This window comes from Marmota flaviventris, chromosome X (genome assembly GCF_047511675.1).
Source record: "Marmota flaviventris isolate mMarFla1 chromosome X, mMarFla1.hap1, whole genome shotgun sequence".
Classification (NCBI taxonomy): Eukaryota; Metazoa; Chordata; class Mammalia; order Rodentia; family Sciuridae; genus Marmota; species Marmota flaviventris.
The window spans coordinates 82,801,968-82,822,122 of NC_092518.1; the positions used below are offsets into that span (position 1 = coordinate 82,801,968).

The window sequence follows — 20,155 nt, forward strand, 5'->3', positions numbered from 1 at the left end:
CTTCCTTTATCACAGTAAAAGATTGAGAAATGTTTTTCTACTCTTGTTTGAACTGATGGTTAACTGCATTATTTGTGATGTTTTACCAAATAACTTTTGATAAATGATAGTCCTTTTTACCAATATTCAAAGACTCTGAGAACAATACATGCACAAAACTAAAACTTTAGTAAATACAATTTACCACTATCTAATTGATTGATTTGGTTTGACTAAAAGGGATCAGTTACCTCACAATGTTGGTAAATAAGAATGTCAATGTATAAAGTTCAGTTTAATTCAGTTTAGATAATGAAGTACACTATGAAGAGTGTAGGATGTTACTGTATTTAAAATATTTTAGGATCCTGGAAGACTGTTAATAAAATTGTTAGCCTCTGCTGACAATGAGCACTTCAAAAAATATCAGAAGATGTGTTATTGCAATGCAGAAACAACTTTATTTATATATATTTCACTTAGTACAGATTATACACACTTTATGCACTGAAAGTACATCAAATTCAATCAGGTGTTAGTATCTACACGTATTCCAGTTGAAATATGCTCTATAATATTCATTTTAACATATTCATACAAAACCTGTTTACTTTTTTATTACAGCTACAAAGTACAAAGCAAAAAGAAAAATTTAAAAACGTTATGAATCCTCGTGTCTATTACATTTTCACAATTTTAACATACATAATTTTTCTTCAGCTGCCATTTTTAGATCTAACTGTTCAAACACAGAAATTACACTGAATTGTATGCATTGCCCAATCTGAAATCTGGACCTATCCTCATAAATATTCCTTTGATGTATGTCAATCCATAGTCCACACTTAGATAATCACAAAAACGAGTGTTTTAAAAGACATAGACAAACATATATGGAAATAGAGAATGATGGTAAATCCATATCAAAACCCCTTTATGAAAACATAAATTACACCAATAAAATTGTAGATGCATGAAACTGCCAATCTGAAATTGTACAGAGCATGAACAGAGATCCACTTGACTCTTTTGTTTTTCATAGATATAAAATTAAAGTGTTAATGAAAAATGAAGGTGGCAGTGTTAATAGACATTTATGTTTATGTTTTGGCCATAACAACTGAGAAAAAGATACATATCGACAATGCAAATTTGTCTTTGTTTTGTTCAAAAGCAGAACTTGAACATTTAAGTAAAAAAAAGTAGATTGATCTTTTTTCATATATATTCTAATATTAGAGGATTTTAGATCATTCATAAAACAGAAAACTTTATTAAGTACCGCTTATATATTAAAGCCAAATATCTTAATTGAAAGGAATAAAACACATGAACACATATTTATAATGCATTGAGTATGACAGAAATCTTTACTAAATGACACAGAGAGAGTAAATAGGATCATATGAAGGATACAGGATGATTGTACTTTGGGAGTGAGGACAACAGTTTAAAGGAGCCAGTAGCACTGTGAATGTAGATTCATGATATTTTAAAAAATTGTTTTTAGGTTAAAGTTTATATCACTTTTTCCTGTTAGAAACTTTATAAGCACAAATAAACATGCAAATGTATGCTTATATAGGTACTAACCCTTTTTGACCCCATTGTATTAGAAACTACTTAGCATATTAAAACAAATTTTACCTAAAGAGCCACAATCAAATATATCAATTTATAAACATGAGCTTGATGTTGTTATCTTTCAATTCTCCAACCAAGGAAGATTTAATATTATATTCCTTTTCATTTCCATAATTTGTGTAAATTTTGAAATAAATGTGTATATGGCCTTATAAACAACAAATATTTATACATGTAAAGTGGAATTGTAGCACCATTTGAAACTTTCTTTTAAAATATTATCAATTATTCTATATTTGGAAATAATTATCATATCAAACTATTCTTTCTATGTAAAATAAAACTATTAAAATATAGTTCTGCAGTATTAAGGTCTGTATCATTATGAAGTTAAACAATTTCTTGAGTTGACAATATATCACCAGGCAGAGTGAAAATTACATTTTGCGTCCAGATATTTTGGTATCATGTAGAAACATGATAGTTAACCTGGAGGAGAACTCAGCACCTTCTCTTGAATAACTGAATTTGTGTTAAAAAATCATAATTATTTAATCTGAACATCACAAATGAGGTGCACAATTGTTTTTCAAAGAATGCTACTAGTACATAATTTTGAATGAGAAAATGATCAAATGTATATAAATAATGAAATATAGTCTCTAATTTAGGAGCTCATAAAGTAGTTTTCCAGGATCCATGAAATTCCATTTTTGTATGTTTGTTCCACCTTTAAATATGAGATTATGTTTGTGTTTACATGACAAAAGAGCAGGTCAAAATTATTTTAAAACTTTAATTACTTCAAGGTTGTGACCCTGAATATGTCTTTGAGCAGCATGTTTGATTTTCTGGAAATATTTTTGTGTAAGGGAATCAATCAATCAATTTTTTTCAATTACATTATTGAAATGATGATCTCTATCAATTTTGTAATTGATGTTAGATCAGACACAGGTTTAAACAAGTAAATAAATATTAAAGTTTATTGTATAAATTTTGTAAATAATATTTTTCATCAGAATTTGAGATTTGTTTCCTTTTAACTACCATCAAGTAAAAGCAGTACTATTTAAAATTTTCTCTGAGTATCTAATGAAAACATAATTTTGTTATGTATTGGTTAAGCCAAGCTTTAAGAGAAAAAGAATGAGATGCTTTTAAAAGTCAACTGCATTTCAAAAACAATAACATCTTATGAAGTAAATCAATGAATAATTAACATATATAAGGCTAAATAATAAGGGACAAACGTGAAAATATTTCTAGAAAATCAATTGAAATACTTCATTTTCGTTATGTCAATTTAAATATATTAAATCTAAAGAAATGTGATTGTTTCACTTGACAAAAGTTTTATTCCTAATTGCAGGGTACCAGTGTATTATGGATAATTTAATATAATTATACACTTTAAAAGGAACAGCTAAAACTATTTCAATTGAGAATATATAGAATACACAAGAGGTAAGAGTTGGTTATGAGAATTCTTTAAATAAATCAATTGGTTGTTAATGCTAAGGGAACTTTTAGTGGAAATGTAGATGCTATTTTTTAACCAAAAAAGTGCTTTCTCATGAAGACTTGATGTTTTCACTGAAAAGAGGTTAGTCTCATATGTATAGAGAGATTTGTAGAATGCCTGTGTACTACACCATTAACTAAACAACTGCTATTACATGTATTTACTCAATTACACATCTATAAAAATAAACAAAATTCATAATAAATAAGTCAATCTTTAAATCATGTAAAAATCCTGTATAATTTATAATATAAAACAAAGGTAATAATTCTGTAAACTTAAAATGCACCAATTCCAAAAGTTAAAGAATAATTCTGTAAACATAAAATGTACCACTTTCAAAAATTAAAGAGTTTTCAAACCAAATGACGAAATAAATTATAAAGAACTTACTGATATAGCTAGAAATAAAAAAAATTGAAAATTCATCTATAATCTAACAACATTTTTTAAAAACTTATATGACAAGTATGTATTACATGTGCAATAAAAAAATGAAAGCCTATGGCTACTCTAGAATTTTAAAAGTCTACTCCTTTTTCTAAATATCACATTAAACCATGGATGTCATGTTTGAACACCCATAATGCATGAAAAAAACAAATTGTACATTAGTTCTTTTTAAAAAATCCACTAATTATATATAGCACACAATTCTATGTTATCACAGCACCTTTGAATATACTAAAAAACTAAATCTAAAGCAAAATGTTTAAGCAAAAAAAACCCTAAGCTTCAAAATATCTTTAAAAAATATGTATACTGCACAAGAGCACCTATGTAAGCATTTATGAAGTGTGGCTTAAGTTCATAAAAGATTTCTTAGGATATGCTTGTCCTGTACTATTTTGGTTGATATCAGGTTTCACATTATATCTACTAGGCACATTATTATAAAACCTAGTTAAATAGTGAAAAGTGCAAGTGGTTAAATAGTAAAATGAGGCAGTAGTATTTTGTATTGAAATTAAAACCTTAGTAAATATTATCCAAAATAGTGAATTTAAAATCATCTTTTTAAAAATTAATCTGTTTTATCCATTTTTTAATATTTTTTAATTGTCAATGGAAATTTATTTTACTTATTGATTCATGGTGCTGAGAATCGAACCCAGTGCTTCACACATGCTAGGCACACACTCTGCCACTGAGCCACAATCCCAGCCCAGTTTTATGCATTTTTAATGATAAATGTGGATGAGTTCCAACAGAAAATAGAAGACATATAAACATTAATGTATTGAATTTAAATTGTTTTATAAATTTTAGACATCTATCCCTGAATACAACAATAATTTCAGAAATAAAATGGCTTAAATATCTTAGTTTTAGAAAATATTTTTTTATTTAAACTAAAATAAGGCAAAGTATTTCACTATTTTCAAGTTATGAATTGTGAATTTTATCCAAAAGAAAATACTTTTTAGTGAGCTTTCAGGGCAGAAACTGCACAGTACATTGTAGCTTACTAATTAAATAGCATACTTATGATTCAGTAGAACAGGTTCACTAAAAATTACTTTTATTTATTTATGATGATGAGTCTTAGATTTGCTATTCTTTATTTGTTGACTAAAATAAGAACCAGAGAGACTTTTAAGGACACTTAAACTGAGAATATTACACAAATCCATTAAGTTCAACACAAAGACTGGAAAATATCTGAGACAGTGTATGGCAGACATGTAATAATTATGACAATTCAGTTGAATATACCACCAAATCAAATGCTAAGATGAAACTAAGTGTGGAGATATGTATTTTTTCCTATTTATCTTTTGTAGAAAACTGTTTCAATGCCTTCCATATTGTTCTCAGATGTAAATATTCCCTCAGACACAAGGAAAGGAGAGATCAAGGATAGTTCATAGTCATAAGTTGTATCTATTTCCATATATGATTCAATTTTAAATACTGGTAAATGTCAATTATCATTGGCTTACATGAGTAAATATTTTATCACAAAGATCTGGAAGGAAATAATTTTAGAAGATCTTTTCTCACAGAAGCTGCATTCTGTGAGATGGAGTCATAAATAAATTTTTAAAATAAATTTTCTATTTTCATCACCTGCAAAGACAACACTCATAAAACCATTGAGAGAGGTTTTAAAAAACTGCACATAAAAGTTTCAATATATTTTCACCTTTACACATACAAAGGAACAATTAGGAGTTATTCTCACTGTGGTCATAAAGGAATGGTCACCAAAGTAGGAAAAAAATGAGATACTCTTCCTTAACTCACAGAGTGTGTAGAAAAGAAGAGACCAGGGTAGTCATGACACATGCATTTAAAATGCATTTATTTAATAAGTGAATACATAAATGGTCATGAAGCCATGGTAAGATATTATGGGAGGCCTGTTCTTGGGCCTCATCAGGTTATTTACAATTAAATTGAGATATGGATTTTAGACACTCTCACTACTCGTATATCTTAGTATCTGCAGGGCACTGATATTAGGAATATACTAAGTTGGGTCAATTTTTTACATTTCTTAGAATGATTTGAATTAAACTGAAATATTTATCTAGAAGGAATGGGGTAGCACTATAAAGTTATTCTATGTGAGGAAGTTGTACAAGTGTAAGTTTTACTAGAAAGTATTTTTTCTACATCAGTTGTTTATAGCATGTAATATAATACTGCACCTTACATGACATTTCTTATTACCATAACTAGTTCTACTCAAACTTGTTTTAATCAATAACATAATGTTTAAACAGCCAGATAGCAAAAACATATGTTCAATTAATTTGACGTCATTGGAGATACAGAAGATTCTGTATCAAGTCAATGGGAACATAAAATGTAGCAGAAACTTGTTTAGAATATTACCTATATATCACATATCCAAGAATTATACAATTTGAAATGCTAAATAGAGCATTAATGTCTTCTAAATATCTTTACATTGCAGAACACTTAAAATAATACACTACTTTTACTACACATACATAACAGAACATATCCTTCTCATATTTTTCAAGGAGAAATGATACATAATTGAGAATTTGAATGAAAATTCAGGAAGCATGTTATGTCATGATTATAAGGGTCCTTTATACTCCCTTTATTTACTAAGAAGTTAAAGGTTTTTTGTTTTTTTTTAAACTGTTAGTAATGTTAGTAAGTCAAAAGCAATTTAAAGAACATACCATAAAATTGAAGCATGTCATTCTTCAATAAAATATAATGTATACCCAAATTGAGGCATTTATTCATTTGTGTAGGAAATGAGTTAACTGAAATACTGTATAAAGTGTGTGAAGTTTATCAAGCAAATTACTCAAAGCAATGTTACTTATTCAATATTTTCATGTCAGAAAAGTAAAAATCTAATGTCACTCTAGTGCATTATTTTTTGCTAGGTAGTTTCAAAATTAAGATATAATCATTTTTGAAATATCTAATCTCATGCTTGTTTCTACCCTCAGATGACTGTAGTTATGCTTCATAATACAAGAAATGTAAATGCATTTCCCCCAAATACCAGGGAGTATAAAGAACCTTACATTCTCCTTTCAATAGAGAAAATATCAAGGACTTCTTTTTAAATATTTGTAGGAAAAGGAAACATAATGATAATAAAAATAATCTGTTTAATGGTTAAAGTAGTGGAGCTGTGTAATTATAATCAATAGGAAAACCCCAAAAGTTTATTTTTTATTATCCAACTTTTAAGCAGAGCGGTATGTAAATAAAATGGTTTTATTAGCAAAAAACATATTATATTAGTGTATATTTTGAAAACATTCTACTAAAAGTTTTCTGATTTGGTTGGTTTGTTTGCTGGTCTTAAAATAATCTCTTGCCCTGGACACCTTTCAGAGGGTAGCTTGGAGTGTTCACCATCACTCTCAAACTCCCGGAGGTATTTAAACTTTTCTGCAATCAGAGCAAGTAATTTCATGTTTCATGACTAATACATTACCCATCAGTGTGTACACCAAAACAGAATTATATTATATCACAGTTGTTGACATTCAGAGCAAGCAAACAGAAAAACAGCATGATAGAACTCAGATATTGTAATGCATTGTTTCTTCCATAAATTTTAAATTTAAATTTCCAGATTACAGCTAAATAAAGCAAAGCAGAATCATTGCTGTGTTTACCAGGTTCCCAGTAACGTTTACTGAGACATTATTTTTTAAGATAGTTTTGTTTTGCTTGCTGTTATAATGGGAAATCCAGATAACAAAATTAATAGTCTTAGTCTAATTTTGAAATCACAAATCACTAAATTTGAAGGGAAATGAATAGAATTATGTTATTGCTAGAAAGTTATATCTCACTGCAGATTTCAATAGTTGATGTCCTGGAATCAGTCTAGGACAAGAAAAATAACATGTTATCAAAATCAGATGGTTGTGTTCTAGGAATCTTATTTGCCAAGCATGCTACAAGGCTAAATTCACATACCAAAATATAGATGTACTTAATCAAAGTTACTGAACTTAACCATAGTGAATACTAATTCTATTTCAGGCCAATTCAGATTATTGTTATTATTTGAATTGATGTATCACATATCTACAGCATGATTTCATCCATGAATTATAATTTTCCAAAAGATTCACATTTTTTTACCTTATTTCTGAAATTGAAAATCTATTTCAACTCAAATCACAAAAAAAAAAAAAAATTATAGTTTTTTTGGAGGGGAAAAATGAAATACTTCAAATATATGTGTAAGACAGTAACTAACATATAGAAGGCCCTCAAAAATGGTGCTTTTATTTTTATTCTCCTCACGGTTTTTTTAATACCTTTATTTTATTTACTTATTCATTTCTATGTGGTCCTGAGGATACAACCCAGGGTGAGTGCTCTACTGCTGAGCCACAACCCCAGCCCCCTTCTCTCTGTTTTTTTTAAATGCAAAGTCTTCACATATTTTAGTGGAACAGTTGTGTTAAGCAAGACTTGTTTTTGCCAATACATATCTTCTGTATGAAAATTAACAAAACTGATTCTAAAATAGCTATATTTATTTATTAGTTTTGTAGGGTCATATATACCAAATGTTATCTGATTGCTCTGGGATTTGTTAATAGAAATTAATCTGTGAAATCATCTTAAATTTCATGTTTTATATTTCTACTACTATATATACAAAAATGCCTTCCATAATACATATAGAAACTTATGCCAAAGAGGAGCATCATATTCATCAGGTATAGACGGCTTCATGCAATGGATGCACACCTATATAATGAATGTTCCATATTTTTTTCCTGAGCTCCACAGTAAAAAAGAAAAATCTGAAGAAAGCATTTGATACCGTTTTTAAAATGCAAAATTTATGGAAGGTTCCTTGTATCTTACATCATACTAGAGCTGTTTTATTACTCTACATACATATTTCTAATCAGATGAGTAATGAACTAAATGTAAATATCACTGCAAGACCTCCTTTTTAAAGTTTATTTTCTCACTTTGTTTAAAATAAATTGGAATATTTCTGTTTCCTTCTAACAGTAATATTTTATTTTCACTGTCAGAATTTCCTTAAGGAACGACAGATTTTTATTCAATTGACTGACACTTCCATCTGTTTTGTGTGATGTTTATTTAGAAAGAATACACCTGCTGTATTTGAAGTTTTAAATATGTAATTTTTTTCAGTTTTCACTATTCTTTTAGTATTCTGCAATATCAGTGAATATAAGATTCCTTTCTTAGTGTTAATTACCACAACTTGAAGAATATAGAGAGAGTAAAGAATATTGTGAATGTAACACAAATGTAAAATTCAAATGATATTTAGTATTAATCTCGCTAAGTTCATGAATTCATGTTGAGAAGATATTTACTAATTAATATGAAAGAACTATAAGCCAATGACAAAATGTATAATTTATTTATTTTTAAGATGTGAAAAAAATCAAATAAGTCACCTGATACTCACTGATTTTAAGTTAGTGCTTTTAATTAATAAAAACCTAACCATGACCAACAACTCATTCACAGTTGTACATGCTTTTAGTATTTTACCTAACTCATGAAGCTATTTGTCCTATGCTTAGGAAAAAGTCTCTTCACTGTATAAAATATAGTGACATAATGGGAAGGAATTTTTAATTTTATTTACTTCTTAATAATTACAAATTATCAACAAAAAATGGAAAGATGGATATTTTCAAAATACTTCATTTTTTATATATCCATACCTTCCTTACTGTATGATCATATACTCAAGTAAAATTAGTGTAGCTCATAAAATGTATCTGAACCTTTGTAAACAGTTGAAATCAGAATTTGCTGTATTAACAAAATTCATAAGCCAATCTATTAAAAATGATAATTCACAAATGTAATTCACAAACCACATCATTTATATACTGACTTAAGAAAGTCACAGGTTTATCCCAGAAAAAAAATTCTATCAGGATGTTCATCAAAGAAAGTGTTATTAATAAAGAATACCTTACTGTTGAGAAAGGTCTTCAATAAGAGAATAATAAGGATAAGAATTAGAAAATAGAGTTCCCTTTTGAGTCATTAAGCATAAAGAAAAATACAACCTGAGGAGATGTCAAGCATCTACTATGTTTGTCCTCCAACAAATGCAGAGAAACATGGAAATCATCAGAACTGTGAAAATAACTGCTGGCCTGCAAATTCATTCAAAGCATTACAGGAACTCTACACAGAGCCTACGGTTCTATTTTACAAATTAATTATGGATCTGTTAGGAAAAAATGCACCCACAAGTGAATTAGTACCTTACATTTTCTGTGACTAAAAAAGAAAGTTTCAAGTTATTGTATTATTTAACTATGTATATCCTCAAAAGATCTCCATTCTTAAAACAATTTCCAAAATTATGGTAAATTATTTGCACTATTATCTTGAATCTGGAAGACTTCTTTAATATTTCCAGATTTTGAATCTCTTTTGACTTTCACATTGCAATCATTTTATTAAACCTAAATATGTTTTCAAGTCACTTTATTTACTCAAATAGATTAATACTTTTCTAAGACCTACACAGACAAAATAATAAAGTCAACATGTGGCATGACTTTGAAAGAAAAACATAGATAAATTCTATAACTTTATTAAGAAAACAACAATACTTATATGATTTAATATACTCATGAACTTTGAGAAAAAAATTGTCTTCATTGTTCTATGGAATATAGAATATAAAAAGCGTGTATGTAGGCTTGTTTTCACAAATGAATTGAATTTTAAATTATTTTGCACAGATTTCTTGGGTCTTTATATGCTCTTATTTCCCTTCCTGCACATTAGAGAAAGAAAAATTACTCCATTTCCCAAAAGGCATTATCTCTCTCTCTCTTTTTTTTTTAGTTTTAGGTGGACACAATATCTCAATTTTATTTTTGTATGATGCTGAGAATCGAACCCAGTGCCTCACACATGCTAGGCAAGCGTGCTACCACTTGAGCCACATCCCCAGCCCAAAGGCATTATCTTTTAAGAATGTCTTCTGAAGGGCTCTGAATACCATGCATAAATATGTACACATTTAACTGATTATCTAAAATAGAGATCTTATATAAATTTCAGTTGCTGGCTTGAAATTGAGAATGAGCATCCTTCGTTTTTATAATCCCATTATTGCTATATTGTGTGAATATAGATTTATTGTACCAAAATAATTTTGAGTTCCTAATCTTCAAATTCTTCATTGTGGAGACGTGTAGGCATGATGGGATATGGGTGAGAGGATAACTTGCTGCCATTTAATTACTTTTCTCCAAGTGAAACTGGGGTTCCCAACATCATTAGTGTTAAAATATGTTCAATAGATTCTAAAAAGCTTTATTGTATGGTAGCTAGCCCAGATCTTTCTGATCCTCAATACACAATAGTAGTGAAGACAATGCTATAACCCTTGTTATAGAGGTTTCCCAGTCTATTTTCTAGCATAAAGCATTATACTGTCATCTACAGACAAAACTGCCCCCCTATTATAATCATGATTCTGCACCCATTTTTCCTATAACCAACAGTCATTTTATTCTGATTTTCTATCAGTCTTAATTCAATTCATATATCTATTTGGATGTTTCCATACAATATAATCGTTTTGATCCCTCTTGGAGGTCAATAGTTTCTGTAAAGTTCTACATCAACTGAAAATAAGAAGAACATAAATTTAGAAAGGTCAGTTAGAAATGGGATTACCTACCGGTCTGGTGTGTACAGACACAGGAGTCTTGAAGGTTGTCACTGGATAGCTGCACTCAGAAACACTGTAGGGATCAGAACTGCTGGAGGAACACTTGGAGATGGAATCACAGGCCACGAAAGTGTTATCAAGAGGCAGTTCCTGGATGATGTGGTGCTTTGAATTCAGGGGCGTTTCAGGCTGAATCTGGAAGGCTGGCTGTGGAGAGGCAGATTTGTAGTGTCGGGCCAAATCAGGGCTGTCAGGCTTGAAGGTGGTAGGCGTAGTGCCCCAGTTGTATTTGCCCATGGTTTGCTCTTCCAGTTCAATGGGAAGGTCTAGTGTGACACTGTTTCCATCATTGTCAGCATCATCTGCCTTTGTTTCTTCAATAGTGACAAAGTTAAGCAGCAAGTTCTTAGGGGCATGCTTCTTCTTCTTCTTCTTCTTCTTTTTCTTCATCATTATCATCTGCCTGTTTTCTGGGTTTGGAGTAACCCATTCAGAATTCTGCTTGTTTTTCTGAGCAGCCTTAAGGTGTGGTGGTTGGCGACATCTTACTACAGCAGTGATGAAAATCACTAGTATAACAGTTATAGTGCCAGCAACAATGGCAACCATGATCTTGACATAGTCACTGGTTGGTGAGGATGTATCAGCTGTCTCAATATTTTGGGTCGCTGGTGCTTCAATGCTTTTGCGCACCAATTCATGAATGAGTGTAGCATTGGTCACTGTCTCATTCACAAACAGATTGACAATTACAACACTGAAGAGAGAATCAGGTTGTCCTAAGTCTTTAGCTTTAACTACCAATCTGTGTAAACCAAGATCTGCAACCACACATTTCTCCTTCAGTGTGATGTTGCCAGTTGTTTGGTCAATTACAAACAGTCCCTTTGTGTTTCCTCCTACAATGCTGTAGTGAAGCTCTGCATTCATTCCAGTGTCATTGTCAATGGCAACTACCTTAAAGACCACTGTGCCTGGATTAGTGGATGGGAGAACCAGTTCATAAGAATAGTTGGAAGGAGGGACAACAAACACTGGTTTGTTGTCATTGACATCAACTACATTTATGGTTACTTTTGCAGTTGAAGAGCGTGATACCCTACCACCATCCTCTGCCTTTACATAAAAAGTGTAAGATTCTTGTTTTTCTCGATCAAATGAAATATTTGGCCTAATGACACCAGTCTGTGGGTCAATGGTGAAGTCATCATTCACATCTAAAATGGAGAGAGTGACTGCAGAATTCTCTCCATAATCAGGATCAGTTACGGTGATTAGTCCTACTGTGCCATGTCTTGGAAGGTTTTCTGGGACATAGAAGTTGTACTCATTGTGAGTGAAAATTGGGCTGTTATCATTCTGATCAAGGACGGTTACTAAGACTGTGGCATTAGTCATTAATGGTGGCATCCCATTATCTTTTGCCAGAACAGTGAAATAATATTTTTCCTGTTTTTCTCTATCTAATTTTTTCACTGCAGTCAGAATGCCTGTTCGATGATCCAGGTTGAATTCAGATGGGGCATCAGTACCTAAAAGGTAACTGATTTCAGCATTACGTCCACTGTCTGCATCTGTTGCACTTATTTTGGTCAGCTGTGTGCCAGGGGAGTTATTCTCAGGAACAGAAAGACTTATGAAGGGCTGGGTGAAAACTGGAGCATTGTCATTTTCATCTTTCACTTTGACGAGAAGCATTGATGACTGATTCAAAGGAGGTTTGCCAGCATCTGCGGCCAGTAATTTAATGGCATATTCTCTTGTGGACTCATAGTCAAGATATGCAGCAGTTTCCAGGAGGAACTGATTACTGAATACTGGCCTTAATCTGAAAGGAACTTCATGATCTGTGAAGCATGTCACTCTACCATTATGGTCAGCATCCTTATCCATTACAGTAATGAGAGCAACTTTGGTGTTAAGTGGAGCATTTTCTGAAAGAACCACAGTGCCATTGGTTGGATTGATAATGTATCTTATATCAATTGATGGGACATTATCATTGATATCTGTAACATTTACCAGGACCATTGCTCTTGCTGGCACTGATCCACCATCACTTGCCAAAACCAGTAACTTATGACTTGGTGATTCTTCTCTATCCAGGGGTTCTTTGACTGTGATGAGTCCAGTGGTGGTGTTAAGGTGAAATAATCTCTTGGCAATATTGGAGACTAGATTGCTGAAATAGAAGTGAATCTTGGCATTTTCACCTATGTCAGCATCTGTAGCATGGAGTTGTGTCACTGAAGTTCCTACAGGAGCATTTTCTGGTATACTAACTTCAATTTCCTTCTCCTTGAACACAGGGCGGTTGTCATTTGTATCAGCAACACTTACTTGCAAAATAGCAGTACTGGATCGTTGAGGAAAGCCACCATCTTCAACCTTTACTTTCATTACATAGGTATCCTTCTCTTCCCTATCTAACTCCTTTTGAACAATCAGTTGTGGCATCTTGTCTCCTTCTGGTGTCTCTATGACATCAAGCCCAAAAATATTTTGACCCTGGAAAACACATAATGAAATACACTTTTACTTATGTAATACAAAATAATATATGTTAACAAAATAATAATTATAATATATAAGTCAGATTATGTTATTTTATGAATTAGAACAATTTTCATTTTCTTAAATCACATGACATAGTAAGGTAAGTTCATAGGTGCTAGAAAACTTTGGGTCTAAGTCTCAACTCTGCCTAAAAACTAATATTATGACCACAAGCCAATGGCTTAAAAGTTGCAGGTATTTATAAAATTAAAGAGTTGTTCTAGAAGATATTCTGGAGGAGTTTTAGTTTGTAAGATTTTATGATAATAAATGAAACCCATTTATACAAATTATTGAAATTTTCAAAAGGAAAACTTGTATAGAATTTTTTAAAGAGAGAGTGAGAGAATTTTTTAATATTTATTTATTTATTTTTAGTTTTCGGCAGACACAACATCTTTGTTTGTATGTGGTGCTGAGGATCGAACCCAGGCCGCACACATGCCAGGCGAGTGTGCTACTGCTTGAGCCACATCCCCAGCCCAACTTGTATAGAATTTTAAAAAGAATTGTCACTAAACTGCACACGATAAATGAAGCTAGAAGTGAATTACCCATGATCAATCCAACTGAATTAAAACTTTTTTACACTTGAATTTAATTGTTTAAGATACCTTTTTATGACCAAAAGAAACCAGAAAGTATAAAATACTCAGCCAAGGCAATAGCATACATAACATATAAATGTAGTTAAAACCTTTGGCAGATAAAGAAAAAACACAAACTCTGATTAGAATATAAACTTGGGTAAAGTGCATACAAATTTTCATTTATTTTCCTGTAGAAACATTATAAAAATGAAATTATCTTGGGAATTAATAATTAAATATTATTTTATTAAATCTTAATAAAAATACAATGGACAAAAACTCACATGCTGAAATATCACATTGAGAAAGTTAGTATGGGGCAATACCTATTTTCTCTTTATGCCCATGAAGTCAAAATATGGGCCTGTCACAAAAAAGAGTCCTATCTCTGAACTATAGTAAGATGAACCCTACACAAATAGAAATATTGCCAGCTGACTGAGTAATGTGGGCTGGCTCTCAAAGAGAGATCTAACTAGTGTTACTTGAAGCATTTGAATAGAAATTAATAACATAAAAGTCACTGGAGGGTATGAGGAAAATACTGGAAAATAACCTTAAGCTTCCTATCAAATAACTGACTTAAGAATATATATATATATGAACAAACAGAAATATATAAGTAAATGATTTTAATTCATTAATACATTTTTAACATAAAAGTTGATGATACATGGGAAGTGCCAGACACTGATCTTTCACTTAGGTGCTCTGTCATAAAAGAACAGGGAAACATCTTATTTTTTCATAGATTTTTATACGATTGTCTAAACAAGATCTTATAAAATAGAAGTTAATAAAAGATACCAGGTTTTCAGGGACTGTTAGTTGTCAGTTTATAAACATATTCCATATCACATTATCTATGTTTTATAGTTCTGGGGATTGAAGCCGGGGCCTCACACATGCTAAGCAAGAACTCTGCTATTGAACCAAATTCCCAGTCCCACATTATCTTTTAAAATTTAACTTAATTGTTATATTTGCTTATATGTAATTTAATATAATAATACCCTACTACACATATCTTTTTCCTCTTGTGAATTAAAGATATTTCTGCAAACTTTAGGAATTTTTCCTTTTTGACTCAGATCCACTTATACTTTTATTTTTTTTAATTTTTATTGTTGGTTGTTCAAAACATTACATAGTTCTTGATATATCATATTTCACACTTTGATTCAAGTGGGTTATGAACTCCCATTTTTACCCCATATACAGATTGCAGAATCACATCGGTTACACATCCATTGATTTACATATTGCCATACTAGTGTCTGTTGTGTTCTGCTGCCTTTCCTATCCTCTACTATCCCCCCTCCCCTCCCGTCCCCTCCCCTCTTCTCTCTCTGCCCCCTCTACTGTCATTCATTTCTCCCCCTTGTATTATTTTCCCCTTTCCCCTCACTTCCTCTTGTATGAAATTTTGTATAACCCTGAGGGTCTCCTTCCATTTCCATGCAATTTCCCTTCTCTCTCCCTTTCCCTCCCACCTCTCATCCCTGTTTAATGTTAATCTTCTTCTCATGCTCTTCCTCCCTACTCTGTTCTTAGTTACTCTCCTTATATCAAAGAAGACATTTGGCATTTGTTTTTTAGGGATTGGCTAGCTTCACTTAGCATAATCTGCTCTAATGCCATCCATTTCCCTGCAAATTCTATGATTTTGTCATTTTTTAATGCAGAGTAATACTCCATTGTGTATAAATGCCACATTTTTTTGTCCATTCGTCTATTGAAGGGCATCTAGGTTGGTTCCACAGTCTTGCTATTGTGAATTGTGCTGCTATGAACATCGATGTAGCAGTGTCCCTGTAGTATGCTCTTTTTAATATCCTCAAAAAAAAAATAAAATACTTGGGAATCAACCTAACAAAAGAGGTGAAAGACTTATACAATGAAAACTACAGAACCCTAAAGAGAGAAATAGAAAAAGATCTTAGAAGATGGAAAAATATACCCTGTTCATGGATAGGCAGCACTTATACTTTAAATTACATATAAAAATACAATTTGCTTTGGGCTGGGGATGTGGCTCAAGTGGTAACGTGCTCGCCTGGCATGCACGGGGCGCTGGGTTCGATCCTCAGCACCACATAAAAATAAAATAAAGATGTTGTATCCACTGAAAATTGAAAAATAAATATTAAAAAAATCTCTCTTTCTCTCTTCTCTCTCTTGCTCTCTCTCTCTAAAAAAAACACTACAATATGCTATGGTAGAAGCATTAGATGCTTATTATGAAATTTAAGGTAGCATATCAGAAATATTAATTTAAATCATCAGTTTGGTAAATTGTGATTTAAAAAATTATATGAATTAAACAATGTGTACTTGTTATTATATTGTTTTTAAATGATACAATGTAATTTTATATGTCAATTAAATGAATAAAAAGAAAAAGTGAGCATTCAATCCATTTATATTTTGTCAATATAAAACAATAAATAATCTGACTTTTCTTTGAATAGACAACAAGAGAAAAATTTTTCATGTTTTAACTATTACAGTGTAAAAATTAACAAGCCAGAATCTATTATCTCTAATATGGCATATTTCAAGAAAAGTAGAATTTTATGACAAAAATATCCTATATGAATACAGTATACATTATGAAAACTGACCCAAAGAAGCGATTAATCATAATTAATGACTTATTTTTGAAATATTATTCCAAAAGGCTTTTATGTGAGCTCAAATCAAGATGTCTCATTCATGGATGGAAAAATAGTTTCTAAATTGAAATTCATAAAAATCTCTAGTACTTAACACTATTTTGTTAATTCTTAAGATGCCAATATTGAGTGGCTATCATAGACAGAGTCTTCTTCTCAGTACAGGGCACATATGGTGGTGAGTAAACGTTTTACTAACATAATGGGAATTAAATTCTAGCTAAAGTGAAAGACAAATCAATGACTAAGTACTTAATTATGGTATTGATATTAGCAGATTAATAAAAAATTATATTTTAATAAGAGCTCTAAAGGAAGATTATAAGGTATTGGGTTATATAAAGGGAAAATAACATATAAAATATACCATAAAATAATGTGTAAAGGTTCCGAAGTTATGTTTATGTATTTCCTGCTCATATTTTAAAAAATTAATCCTGTGTTTGCCCAAATTTTGAGTTGGGCTTTGCTTTGCCATGAAAATTCAGGCAAGTTTATGTCGGTTGAAAACTTCAAGAATAGCATACTCACTGTCTTTTATTTATTTGAAATTGTAGTAAAAGACAAAACTTTCTAATTATCAAAGTGATACTGAAGTGTATGTATACATACACACACACACATACACAAACACCAGCTAATGGATAATGTTCCTATTACTCTTCTTTCTTCTATGACTGCTCTGTTCAATATGATACTGATTAGTTCTAAGGGAGTATTTAAATTTAAACTTTAATTAATAAAAATTATATAAAATTGAAAAATCATTTCTTAGTTACACTAGCCACATTTTAAGTTCTCAATAGCTACTGTGTTGGAAAGCAGAAAAGGAACATTTCCATTATTGTACAAGGTTCTATTAAATCATAGTGTTCCAAGATGCCACAATGTTTTTGTTTGTCAAGAAAACTCTATGTCCACGTAGGCGAGTGCATGTATAATGCTTCCTCCCCACAAATATTTAGATCCCAACCAGTGACCTTCCAGTTGAAGTATTTAAACTTTTATTGTTCAAGGAATTTGAGGCAATACATGACAGAAATAATTTTCAACAAACTTTGTTTTTTAAACTTTTCAAAAATATTTTTGGTATCTGTGATCGAATCCAGGTGTGCTTAAAAACTGAGACACATCCCCAGTCCTTTTATTTTATTTTTTTTAAATTTTGAGATAGGGTCTTTCTAAGTTGCTCAGGGCTTCACTAAATTGCTGAGGCTATCTTCGAACTTGTGATCCTCCTGCCTCAGCCTCCTGAGCTGCTGGGATTAGAGGAGTGCACCACCTCTTCTGGATAAAAAAATATTTTAGAGAGATATCTAAGTTTATGTAAAATATGGTGTCAATATGAGCTTGGAATCATTGAATGACTATTCCAAGAATGGTTTGTCCAACTCCTTGAGAAATGAAGAATAATTAACACAGAGAATCAACATTAGTCCTACCCCATTGTAGTTAGCTCAACTGAAATACAAACATGAACAATGAAAAAAATTAAAGCCCTTTGCCCTTCATTTGATCAGGACATGTTAGTGAAAAAAATGAGAAAGGAATAAAGAAGATGTATAGTTCCTTAATCCATCTTCTCCCTTACTTTAACAAAGATCTAAGGTATACACAAAAAGAAGTAAAAAATAATCCAGATAATTGACTTATAAGTACCCAAAATTCTAAACCTACCTAAAGTTATTATTGTTATTCTTTTTTATAGGGGCATACTAAGAAAAACTTTGGTATTTCACTAAAATGTTCATCCATTGGTGAAATCACTAGTTATCATTCATGTGGGTGCATCTCTAGGTAATTTATTTAAGTCTTAATAATGGATGTGAATACAGGGTAACATGACATGTATTTTTGTTTATATGTATACTTTCTAAGGACATATCATCTGGCATATATGCACACACCCAGTAAACATTTGTTTAATTAATAAATGTATGCATTAAAAGGATGGTTCCTATTTTTAAAAATAAAAGAAAAATAGCAGTGCTTAATTGTTCTTGCTTATAAATCTCAGTGTAGGTAGCCACAAGAATACTCTGTAATTGTTGACTTAGGGAATTTTTTTTTTTGCTTTAACCTTAGTATAACTGTCCAGAGAACAATTTATGAATTATTTTCTGAAACAACTACTATTTTTCTGTCAAAAATGTAATAAAGGCCAAAGTGTGAATAGTTACTAAAATTTTATAATCTAGTTGTAAATCTTTATTTCAGAAGAAATTATCACAAATATGAAGTGTCATATGTGACAAGGGCAATACTTGTAAAATATAAGGCCCTATGCCTGTCAAACATATGTATACATGTACAATCAAAAAAGAGAATAAAAACTTAGAAAGAAATAAAATACCATTTTAATGGAACACAAGAATCATTTACACAGGGTATGTTGATTTGGGATTCTGATATCATAAACTACTTTGATCTCAAGTACACAAAATTACCAATTCCACTTATGGTCAAGAAACAAATTATGAAATTTCTAATAATCTGATCTATTGCAAAACTCTGGTGAATGATATTTATTCCAAAATTTAAAAATGAGCTTTGGGGTTAAAAAACGTAGGACAAAACCAAAGTAATAAGCAAAATCTTAAGCCTGTCTGAGATTTAATTCTTTGTAGGAATTTTGTAATCTAAGAAAAGAAAATTAATGCTGGATATAAAACTCCCAAGAGACACATTTTTTTTTTCTTTTGAAAAAAAGTAAAGGATATTTGTTGCCAAATAAAATCTATATTTTTTTGCTTCTTGTTCTGGGAAAGAATTAACTGAATCACTGTAGTAAACTTTAATATTTTTGACATAACCATGTGCAAGACACCACTTCATTGCCTATTGTAAGGTAATAAATAACACAGCACTTTCAGAGCTATAAATCTGGTACAGTTGCCCAGAAAATACATAGAGTGCCAGTAAGTACTAAAAATAGTTCCAAAGAGGTTGAATTCTAAAACTGATGATTAAATAAACGCTGTTTACTCTGTACATCTAGGAATACTGGGTGAAAGACTAAGAATTTATTTCTGAGCTTTGGCTACTGCTTGATTAATCATAAACCAACCAAATTTTAATATTTTCC

General features: G+C 31.0%; 1 protein-coding gene across 9 annotated transcripts in view; it reads right to left on the bottom strand.

The window, feature by feature from the left end:
- Pcdh11x (protocadherin 11 X-linked) overlaps positions 1–20,155 on the bottom strand; it is a 650,410-nt gene that overhangs the window by 610,338 nt on the left and 19,917 nt on the right. For 8 of the 9 annotated variants that reach the window (XM_071606439.1, XM_071606438.1, XM_071606436.1 and 5 more), the window contains exon 2: positions 11,259–13,757. In XM_071606439.1, the coding sequence (XP_071462540.1) occupies positions 11,259–13,757 (2,499 nt within the window). Of the gene's footprint in view, positions 1–7,378; positions 7,424–11,258; positions 13,758–20,155 lie in introns of those variants that run through there. The other variant, XM_071606440.1, reaches the window with a different exon arrangement.